This window comes from Salmo salar, chromosome 03, assembly GCF_965601325.2.
Source record: "Salmo salar chromosome 03, fSalSal1, whole genome shotgun sequence".
Taxonomy (NCBI): Eukaryota; Metazoa; Chordata; class Actinopteri; order Salmoniformes; family Salmonidae; genus Salmo; species Salmo salar.
The window spans coordinates 75,310,595-75,322,325 of NC_138293.1; the positions used below are offsets into that span (position 1 = coordinate 75,310,595).

General features: G+C 41.5%; 2 protein-coding genes across 2 annotated transcripts; both read left to right on the forward strand.

The window, feature by feature from the left end:
* The first annotated feature begins 272 nt into the window (after positions 1 to 272).
* s35b1 (Solute carrier family 35 member B1) lies at positions 273 to 5,495 on the forward strand. The gene is given in 9 exon segments (NM_001140406.1): positions 273 to 863; positions 1,395 to 1,498; positions 1,657 to 1,787; positions 1,894 to 1,924; positions 2,819 to 2,976; positions 3,120 to 3,246; positions 3,865 to 3,971; positions 4,194 to 4,347; positions 4,651 to 5,495. Coding segments are annotated over 9 exon segments (987 nt in total). The 5' UTR covers positions 273 to 741; the 3' UTR covers positions 4,704 to 5,495.
* A 2,171-nt stretch (positions 5,496 to 7,666) lies between these two features.
* Positions 7,667 to 11,200, forward strand: LOC106601603 (cytochrome c oxidase subunit FA4). Its single transcript, XM_014193936.3, has 4 exons — positions 7,667 to 7,954; positions 10,148 to 10,233; positions 10,449 to 10,509; positions 10,931 to 11,200. Exons 1-4 carry the CDS (start codon positions 7,913 to 7,915, stop codon positions 10,985 to 10,987), a joined length of 246 nt encoding a protein of 81 aa, XP_014049411.1. The 5' UTR covers positions 7,667 to 7,912; the 3' UTR covers positions 10,988 to 11,200.
* Positions 11,201 to 11,731: the final 531 nt, after the last annotated feature.

Below are 11,731 nucleotides of genomic sequence, written 5' to 3' on the forward strand. Positions count from 1 at the left end.
ATATATATATATATATATATATATATTACAGCTGAATATTTTGATACATCAACAAATATAAGAACATTTTCGAGCTACCTTGTATGCTGCATATAAGTTGATTCAAAGCAGAAAACAAATCACATGTTCATGCATAGCTATAAATTGTAGCATCTGCGTTCTGCCAGTACTATTGTATATGAATGGTATAGTAGCTACAAGCTCAGGCATATTCGTTGAGGGCTCTTAATGAACCACTGAGGTCTTTGAGCCAGTGTAGCTGACGTATCTCAATGAAAACAAGTACACTCCGGTATCCTTTCCACCGGGAAAACTGTCTGAATAGGATGCCTTTGACAACCTGGATCGGGACAGGAGTAACGTTTGCTTGAACGAGAGACCTGCAATTAAGGACATATATTCCGGATTCAACACTATACTGCGACAGCTGGATTGACAACAATGATGGATTTAGCTAATTGCTAGCTAACAACCAACCAACCCACCAATCTAACGTTGGCTAACTAACGTTAGCTAGCTAGCAAAGTCAGCTAGCTAACAGGCACATTTAGCTAAATCTTTGAAGAGGAACCACAGACGGATCTGTAGTCACATTAGCAACTGTCTGCCCAGTTAGTTGAACGTTACAGCGTCACCATTTCCGGGCTTGTGATATCTGGGATTGTGGAGCGGGACGTTGCTTTGAGGGGTACGGGGATCGGATCTGTATCGGTTTCCATACCCGGACAGCTAGAGGACAGCATGGCTGCAGGAAAGGGAGCAGGGAAGCCCTCGCTACTGCAGAACGAGCGTATACGATTCATTGTCTGTTTCCTCGGAGTCTTCGTTTGTTATTTTTATTATGGCATATTACAAGAGACAATGTAAGTAGTTTCTTGGTCTGACATCCGAGCGACAACATGGATTTCAAAACATAGGCTCTTGATGCACATTGCTTTTATTGGCTGTTTCTTTGTGCACATATGTTAGTTGCTGATGCTATAGTGCAACAAGTTCATGTCATTATTGAATGTAGGCGAGCCAACTCTACAGAGCTGAAAGTGTTCAAAAAAACTATATCCCTATGGTATTAGCTTGCTACATACTGTAGATATGTCTTGAATGGTATGTCACTCAAGGGTGAGGAATCTCATCTTGTTTCCAGTGATGATTTGTATCTGTAGTCAACCAGAGCAGACTACTAGTACCTCCCACTGCTCTCTCATTCTCTTTTTATAACCTACAGATACTCCACAGTCTAATTAACAAATAATTCCTTTGCTGAATATCAAGGCCTGTGTGTTTTTGTGTGTCACACCGGTCTTATATGTGTAATAAGAAGTGGATTAACTCTGGATTAACATGAGTGGTTGCACTGATGAATTGTCATAATGCTGTTTGTCTGATATACCCAGTACCCGAGGACAGTATGGTGAGGGGGAGAAGAAGGAGAAGTTTGTTTATGCCACAACGCTGGTATTCATCCAATGCATCATCAATGCTGTGTTTGCCAAGATCTGTGAGTAAACCACACATAGTCATCAGTCATGGCCTTTCACCTTCTGCCCAACACAGTCATCTCCAACATATCTTTCCCCCTGTGGGTGTTTCAATGGTCTGTTGGTGTTGAATCTCCATGTATTATAGATGTCTCGTCTCTGCCTCCTCCCCATTTAGTGATTCAATTTTTTGAGGGTTCCAGACCAGACCACACCAAGAGCTGGCTCTATGGAGTGTGTTCCCTGTCTTATCTTGGAGCCATGGTATCCAGCAATTCTGCCCTACAGTATGTCAACTACCCCACACAGGTCAGCCTTATCCCTCAGCCCATACAGTGTCTCGCTGTCATCATCATCATTTGTTGTGATATTTTATTATTCTAATATCTAAACAACCTCTCTATTGTTGTCACAGGTGTTGGGGAAGTCTTGTAAGCCCATCCCAGGTAGGTGTAATAATTATATTATTGCTCATCCTGACCCCATTCTCAACACCTGAATATGTAATAAACAAGTCATATGCAGCCTTTGGCTTAGTGACCAGGGCAGGTTTGAGGGGTTAGTTTGCCTTATTGTATTGCAGGGCCTCTTACTGCAGCAGTGTGTCATGTTTCAGTGTCAGCCAGACTCCCTTATTTCCAGTGCCATTTTTAAAGCTGCAGTATCTAACTTTTTGGGCGACCGAACCAAATTCACATTGAAATATGAGTTATAGATTTGTCATTCTCATTGCAAGCCCGTCTAAGAAGCGGTGTATCTGTTCTATGTGCACTATTTCTATCCTTCCCGTTCTTAAGTTTTGTTTTTGCATCTTTTACTTTCGGTTTTGTATGGTACAATGATTATTTACACTATACATGGCTTGTTTTGTGACATACACTGAAATTAGACAAACTATTCGAATTTTTGCAACCAGGAAATATCTGTGTGATTTCTGCATATTGCACCTTTTTTAGAACTACACATCCCATCAGCCCTTCCAAACTCAGTGTCCCTGTTAAATGAACATACATTCTATTTGCATGCACCTGCTGTGAGTCTCTGACTCCTCATGTAGACTACCCTATGACTGCAAGTGTCATGCTAACAATAAGTACAGGAGCCTAGTCTTCTGTCCTGCCCAGTATGTTGCAATATGTAAACACTGTCTAAGGTTAGTGTGTTCTATAGTAATACACTGACCAGTCTTATCCCTTGAGCACGTGCAGCCCATTAATCTACATAGCCATGGTTTTTACCCCCTGACTGAATTGTCTTTCTATGTGCACATCAACCTAATAGACCAGTGATGGCTGCTGCTGATAACCACCCCTCACATCCCTTTGCCTTTGGTTCCACAGTGATGATTCTGGGTGTATTTGTACTGAGGAAGAAATACCCACTGGCCAAGTACCTGTGTGTGCTGTTGATCGTCAGCGGGGTGGCCCTGTTCCTCTATAAACCCAACAAGAGTGTCGCTTCCACAGAATCTGCTTTCGGCTTCGGGGAGATCCTGTTGGTGAGTGTAACTGTCTTCATCTGCCTGTGGTATTATCTCTGTGACCTGGTCAGTGTTTCTCTGTGTGTGTCTCTGCCTATATGTGTATTTGCTGTCTGTGCCTCTGTGGGTTTGTAAATGTGACCTCTTTCCCTGTATCCTAGCTGCTATCTCTGACCATGGACGGTTTGACTGGTGTGGCCCAGGACCACATGAGGAGTCTCTTCCAGACCAGTGCCAACCACATGATGCTCAACATCAACATGTGGTCCACCCTGGTGCTGGGACTAGGTGAGACACCTGTTTCCCCTCACAAGTGTGAAAATATACACTTTGTCTGATCTCTCTGCTTTGTGTTTCTTCTGTATCTCTGCCAGCTCCACGTCTCTACTAAATGCACCATTATTTATTCAATAAAATATCTTCATATCAGATCTTCCTTCTCAGTCTAAGTGTCCCAATCTCATGCTTTTCTACAGCCTTACTTTTATCAGAAACCCTTTCTTCGGTTTTGGCCAAAGCAGTCCCCACATCCCCAGTTCTATTCAACCCAATCAAACTGCTGTTACTGCTCTGTACCAGTAGGAGGAGCCCTTAATCCACTGTTGATTTTGAGTTTGGAACAGGCATTTTCACCATAAAGTCATGGAACCATATCTCAGCATGGGTTTGATTCCAAAACAATTAAAGTAATTAATTGGCTTCTCCCCACATTTGTAGCAGAAGAAAAGGCTAACCAATCCTATAACTTGAGATTAAACAATAAGAATCAAGCAGCCTAGTTAAATAAAGGTTAAATTAAAAATAATACAAATTTAAAAAACCAATTGTTACATGCAGGATAAAATACATCAATTTATGCTGAATTGTGTCACTTTCAGTAAATTATCCCATGTGTTTTTCTTTCAGGGGTGTTGTGGACAGGTGAGGTATGGGACTTCCTGAGCTTCACAGACCGTCACCCCAGCATCTTCTGGAACATCCTTTTGTTTGGAATCACGAGTGCTTTAGGCCAGGTATGGTCTCACATGGGTGTGACTGTGTGTGTGTGTGTTAAAAGGAAATAATGTCCATGTCTGCAAATTGTCACATTATACATTTTAATTGGTTCACATACGTGTGATTCTTATGGATAAGTGCCAATGTGTGGTTTACAGTGGTCTTTCGCTATTTTGCTCTCACGCTCATTGCAGAGGGTCTTTTATAGTAACAGTCATTCACTCCTCTTCCTCTCTTAGACCTTCATCTTCATGACTGTGGTGTACTTCGGCCCTCTCACCTGCTCCATTGTCACTACCACACGGAAGTTCTTTACCATCCTGGGCTCTGTCCTTCTGTTCGGCAACGTCCTCAACACCATGCAGTGGGTCGGCACTATCCTGGTGTTCCTTGGTGAGTAACAACATTAACTTGTTAACTCTTAATATCTCTCTGATGTTGTGACTATCTCTCTGTTTCAATCTCTCTCTCTCTCTCTCACTCTCTCACACTCGCCATCTCCCTCCACCATGTGCTCCTGTGTCTGTAGTAACTTTATGCTTCACCTCATAGTTGAAATACTGAGCTGCTCTTCAGCTGCTTATGGAAATGTTCCATTAGAGCTCAGAGGCCTCAACTAGTAGTGACGTCTCTTTTTGGTTGATGAGGTGACTAGACACTACTGTCTTAATTGTATCATGTGCTTTCTCATTTAAGGTCTCGGGTTTGATGCCAAATTTGGCAAGACACCAAAGAAGACCACACACTAAGGAACCTGGAATATGTGTCATGCAAAACTGACAAACTGAAAGTCCAGTGGACAGAAATCCATATCTCTCTGATTTTCTTACTACATCCTGCCTAGGCAGTACACCTACATACACTTAGTCATTGTTAGTTACCATATTATAATTTAATTTTTTTACATAATCATGAAAGAAGCCCCTATGTTTTCAAACGTCCCCATTCTCCTGAACCTACTAAAACAGACAAGCATCATCTACTTAGACCGCAAGACCACATCCACATGAAGAGGAAATGGGGCAGAATGAGATGGGTGGGCAGAGGAAAGATGACAACATGCACGTCAAATCCCTTGTGGTTGTTGAGGCTGCTCCTCCCTTTGGACTACATCTAAACCACACAGGCCTATGAATCTCAGCTCCAAGATTTACCTCATGAACTCATCACCAAGGAATGCCTGGTTTTCACTGGTATTTGTAACCGTAGTAAAGAAATTGGTTACAGAAAAACACCCTAATAAACGAGTCGATTGACTTGTCAGTTAGTAGAAGTTTTCCAAGTAAAGCTCTGTTATCAGATCTCAAGTTGTTGAGACCTGCACAAGATTCTGAAAGTTGACATGCTGTAGATGAGGAGTTTGAACACTTCCATGTAGTTGACTCGGGATGTTAGTCATCTTTTCCATTATTATCTTGGCAGACAACTAGCCTCTCTGTATTGTAGAAATAATAAACATAAAATACTGTAAATAAACCATTCCATCTGTATTATGGAAATAATAAACATAAAATACTGTAAATAAAGCAATTTGATACTCATGGCCAATCTGACAGCTAAATGTTGTTGCTTTTAAAAAAATAAAAGTAGGATATGCCTTGAACTACATAGTAAAAGGGAAACCATAATATGGTATCAGCCTAGCTATATGTTTAATAAATTGCTATTATTGAAAGTTTTGGCCAAACTGGATGAAAATCTGCCAACGTACAATTATTTTCCAGAGAATTAAAACCAGATGAAATTAAACAGAAGGAGACATGATTTGGCTTGAATCTGTGTTTTGATATGACAATTAAACATGTTTTCCATGGTTCTAGGATTGTAACACCAGGCTGACAATGACCTAGTTCTTTCTCAAAATTATAAATGTATCATGTAAGCATGTCATGGGAGTGCATTTGTTTTACTTAATACTGAAAGACTTTTGGAAGGTTTGTTCGTTGTAGTCTATCAGATTAGGTCTACTTCACTGGTTGGAACTTTCCCACACAGCATCATAGACAGGCTGTGCAGAAACTCTTATGAGATGTTTATGACCAATTTTCAGTGAAAATACAATTCAGAGGAAACTAACGTTGGTAGATGTTGGCGAGGCAATCTGATTAACAGGGTGAGCTGCAGGATGCTGGCAGAGCACACAGAAAACTAAATTGTCCAGCCCACTGTTTGGGCAAGCTATCCCGAGGTCCTGCTGATAGAGACAATGAATTACAACACATGTAGTGTGAGGATGCTGTTCTCTGATGTAGCATCACCCTTATAATATACAAGAATGCTGTCAAATAGCAGTAGCTGAACACTACTATACTGTTTTACAGCCTCCTTCGTTCAACATCGGAGGACCTGATGGTGCAGTGGTTTGGACGCAGGTTTGAGTCCCGGTCGGCTACCCAACAAAATTGCTGTGTTGTTATCAGAAGTGGGATGATGTCGTTGTGCGCTTCCTAGGGGTAGTGTTGCATCCCACCTAGTCTAGAGCTTCCGACAGCTAGGCATAGTGGCTCAGGTATTGGATGAACAGATGAAGGGTTAGTTTGAGTCAAGCTTGGTCTACCCCTGAAGACACTGGAGTATCATTACTGAAAGTACTGTAGGTGTGTGAGACAGAGTCAAGTGAAAGTAATCTGACATCCCTCTACAAATATTCTCCCATGAATGCTTCTGTTGTATGACTGGTGGGATTCGTCTTCAAACCTACTGAGGCCCTGTTCAAATACTTTGAAAAAGCATCCTTCCTTATTCCCTTCCTTGAAGTAAGCTAATCAGTGATGGAATATAATCAGATATAATTGGACTGGGAGGTAGGTTCCTAGGTGTGAGAAGTGTGCAGAAGGGCATGAGACAAAGGAATGTGTAGTATTGGGGAAAGAATCGTTATGTGTTAATTGTAGGGGTGCCCATGGATCAGAAGTGTCCGTTGCGAGAGAGGCAGGTTGAGGTTACCAGGGTTAGAGTAGAGCAGAGGGTGTTGTATGCTGAGGCAGTGAAGAAAGTAGAGGAAGATGGTTCAAGGGGGAGGGATCCTGAGAGGATCCGTGTGAGTAGATCTGTGCCAGCACAGAAGGATAGGCCTATGAATGACATATGCTTCAGTAAGATTGGCTTCTTAACGTTTATAGCAATGGTTATCAACCACGGGGATGGAACATAAGTCCCAGAAAATAGAGGTTCTGGTGGCAGCTGCAGAGAAATATTTGGTTGTACGAGATTTTACTTCAGAAGAGTTACAGGGTGTGTTGAGTGGTGGTGTCCAGATAGGGTTTTAAATATTGGAATTGGGTGGTGGGTTGATCATGGTTAGATGACAGTTTTTTCTTCTTCTTATTGTATTTAATTTTGTTCCGAAAAGTATAAGGGATTTAGACCCGAGTGTAGTTAGTGGCAGTTTTGCAACATAAATATGATGGATGCCAACCGCCACACCGAAGAAGAACGAGTTGAGGACTCAAGGGCGTGAGGAATCTCCACAGAAAGAACAATGAGACAGATATTTTACCGGATGTATAAATATGAAGCATCCGGTTGGCGTTTCCACTCACTACCAAATATGGTGACGTGAGGAAGCTTGTGGCCGGCAGTGGGAGAAGATTGAACGAGATGGACTTTGGCCGAGATTCTGCACATTTTCTCATCGCTGAAACAGTTTATCGACATACAGGTTTCTGTTTCCAAAACTAGAATCTGTAGACTTTACCCTTTGCCAAAGTAAAAAAAAAAATGTATTGTTTAGGAGCGCAAGGACGAATGGATCTCACTGGCTCGTGCTTTACTCCCACCTCCTTGCTTGTTCGACCCACTATGATTCGTTCATCTGCTCTGTGGTATATCTTGGGTTAGTTATAAAAAATCATTGATATCTCTGAAACGCATCTGAAAATACGCTCAGTTCCTGCCCTGGCAAGGCCTACATTAATCCGGTTATTGCTGTACAAATTGGGAGAAGTAAACCCTCACAATGCTGAGCACAGTTAGCCGGCAGCTTAAAAGCCACCCAGCAGTAAGTACATGTGAAATCGGGAAGTTTGCTAAATCGTATAGATTATTTGGGGGGGATTTGCGTCGTGCTAACGTTAACTTCGAAGCTAACCACATTGCAATTTTTAATACGTTACTCGTTTCCCCCAAGTGTCGACTTTTTGTCATGTGTTTCGTGTTTGGAAAAAGACGACAAGATTGAATATAACGATATGGTGTTTACTGCATTGATCGTTGATTGACAAGTGATGGCATTTACCACAGACCTAAACGGCCCTGTTTGCTAACTAGTTAGCTACTGTAGCTATTTGGCGCAAGTGTGGGTTATGTTCTTGAAAGGGCAAGGTCTAAAAAATAATTGAATGTATAGTTAATATTATTTACACGTTTTAAGTGACTGTCCAAGGGAGGGAGCAGGCGTGTTTAGCTAGATGGTTAGTTGCTGGAATTGCGACCTGGCAAAAAAGACCTCAACTCAGTCAAGGACGAGGCGGTTAACCGAGGACATAACGTTACTATGCCAGTGTCACAGAACGACCTAGTGTAGTGGCTTTTTCTTGAAAAAGGTTAACTAGCTATGAAAGTACTTTTCTTTCTTTTTTTAAATCAAGGTTTATTTGGTGGAAATCGGGTAACTGTGGTCTCGGGACTTTGGCGAAAGTATTTTTTGGGGGGGAGGAAAGCAATCCAGTTGACTAAATATTTTTTTATAGACGACCCTCCTCGGTCCTGCCATTATGCTCCTGAAGTTGCCGGTAATAGGCTACACCAGCGGCCGGTTGTCTTTTTCATGTGGAGTGCCAATTTACAATTTATCTAACCAGTTATGGTTTTCATCCACATTTTCGTGGAACAGCTTAATTTCCATTACAATAACGGTTTTTTTTTTTGTATTGCCAACTAGGTAAAAATAATCAACATAAAGCCAACGAATAACATTGCAAGTAAATCATATCCTGATGAAAATAAATATCCTATAAATCACATTGGCTATGCATGGAGGTTTGTTCATTTCATGTTCTTCAATAGTTAATCTCTCTACTCCATCTGCAATGAACTTGAAACATTGTATTAACTGGGTCTGGCCCACAGTTTGCACTGGCAACTGTATCAACTCTTATTGGTCCTCAGAGTTTAATGAGCCACTGGACCAGAGCATTACTTTTATATTTTCATGCTGAGGCTCGGTGGTTATCGAAAGTGAGCAAGCTGGAAAGATTTTTCGAATACAGTGAGGAACTATTTAAATTCTCATTGGATGTAAAGTAAAGACTGACTTGCTGTTTGAGGAAGAAGGAAGCTCATTAGTGGTGGTGAGTTAAGACCATCAGAAATACTATCGGACATCACCAAATGGGCACATTCATACATTTGTGTGTAGACCAGGTAGCCTAGATTTACTTCTGTGTAATCGGGTGTGCCTCCTTACTCAACATTGACAGGAGCGCTCCAAACAAAATACAATTAATAAGTTGACTAAACTTGTAAATGGAGTGAAATAAGTGTCGCATAAATTGTGAGCTCTGCAAACGTGTCCGCTCCGACAATGAGAATGGTAAACGACTAATAATTTATTGAATTAACATAAATTACTGTAAACAAACGTAGCTTAGAATTGGTGGGAATGAACCTTAAATGTACCACTGGTCATGTATGTAATGGTGACTTGATGGACACCATTACAAACCAATTCACACAATGAATTTATGAAACAATGAATGCATACGAATTGGCGGGAGAGAGCAGATTCTGGAGCGACGCAAACGTTGTACATCTAAGCCACACTTACCTTCTTCACGCAACATTTTTTAAATTATACCTAAGACACATTTTCTTCACACATACTGTAGGCCTAAGGAATACTCTCACAATCAGCTTCAGGTCCAAAGCAGTAGTCATTTATGGAAAACCAATGGAATTTCACTTGTTTTCAAAATGTTCTCAAATACCCTCATGGCACCCGTGCCTTGCGTTGAGAATGCTTATCTTAGTATGATGGACTGCCATCCCCAGCGGCCTCCGCAATGGATTAGTCCACAGAGACGGGCACGAATCAGACAGGAGTCTACTGTGCCATGAAAAACAAAAAATCTATCGACCAAACAATTGCTCAGTTGACTGAATGGGGTCAACCCTATGATAGCCATATTTCCCTTGATTGCCACCTTACCCTGTCCTCCATTGTTTCCCCCTAACTCTTTTCTATTTCCTCCAGCTGGTCCCCCTCTTCATCTTCATCGGTGGTGGGACGGTTATGTCTGGGGCGTATCTCTTGCGCCTGGCAATGGGACCCCATGTCAGGTAAGGGCCCTTGTAAAACACGTCACTAATAAGGCTCCAGTCCAAATGGAAGCCGTCTGAAATGAGAACCGCATAGGAACTGGATTGACCTTGAGTGTTTTGATGTAACTTTAGCTATAGTTAGTCATAAGTCAGACACCGGTGTCAATTTCAATGTGCAGGACGGGTATATTGCTATTAGTTCAACTTAATTTCAATATGTATGTTGTCTGTAGTTGGAATCGTAATGGCAACCCCGAGCCATGGAACAAGACGGAACCCACACATCAGCACAAGGTAGGTCAATCACTTGCCGGATGATCCGTTATGTCTGGATAAATATATCACAATGGTCAGTGCATTAAACTTGGTCCCTGCTGCACATGGTAGTGAGCAGAGGTTCCCTCACTGCGCTGTACAACATGTTAATGTAGTGGCTTGAGCCAAAAATGTCATTGGGCTGTTGTCTGATTCCACTCATCCCGTAGTTTAATTCATTATACACTATAATCCTGTTAGTTTAGTAAGTCATCTGATCAGCCAATCTAATTGTCAGTCACAACAACAAAGCAAGTTTGACACTGACTGAATAACAAACTTGGGAATGATTCAGAAAGTAAAGGCAGGTTTTTGCTTAGAATATCTACTGTTATTCATCAATATTTGATCTCTGATGGTCTTGTCCTTAATCTTTATTGTTCCTTCATTTCATTCATAGTTTTACTCGGTGAACATGGACTACAGCAAGCTGAAGAAAGAGGGTCCTGACTTCTAAACTCTTCTGCTGGACCAAAGGCTTGAGGAAAGAAATGACTTATTCTAACACTGACGTCCCTTACACCTGTAACTTGAAACCAGTGGATGCAAAGAGGCTAAACCGCACAAGTTCCGTCCCCTTTGACCTTTTAACCATCTCTTTTTTTCCCTCATACCTCATGGTTGTGCCGCAATAAAGTTAAGGAGTCTTTTCTCCTGTGTACAGAGAAAATGATGTCTGTAATTCTTTGTAGTCGGTGTTAAGGGCTTCAGGACTGATTTTTAATTCTAAAACATGATATTCTGGTACCACGTTCTGGTTTGAAATAATGAATTTAGTAATTTGTTTCCCCACACTGACTTGATTGTCAATATTTTGCTCTTGGTTTTTGCCTCATGCCACCTTTTGTCTTCCTTGCCCTCCTTTTCCACCTGGCGGCTTTGTCTGCATACATGTATATCATAATACGCTTGACTATGGTCCAGTGTGTAATTTACAGTATGACATGCTTGGTACTGCATATGCTCACCCACAAGTTATCAGATGAGCCGTTGACATGCTAGTGCTGTGTGCCTTTGATAGATCTTCACATGGTCTGACCATCTGTTCAAGGCTGCACTGCACCATTATAGGCCATGTTGTCTGAAGGTCTGCAATCACTCACTGACTAAAACCAGGCACGTGGGAGTAAAGGATAACAGACAAACTATTAAGGTTGGCATTGTATTAGCAAACAATAAAGCAATGATAATGTTCCCGAGA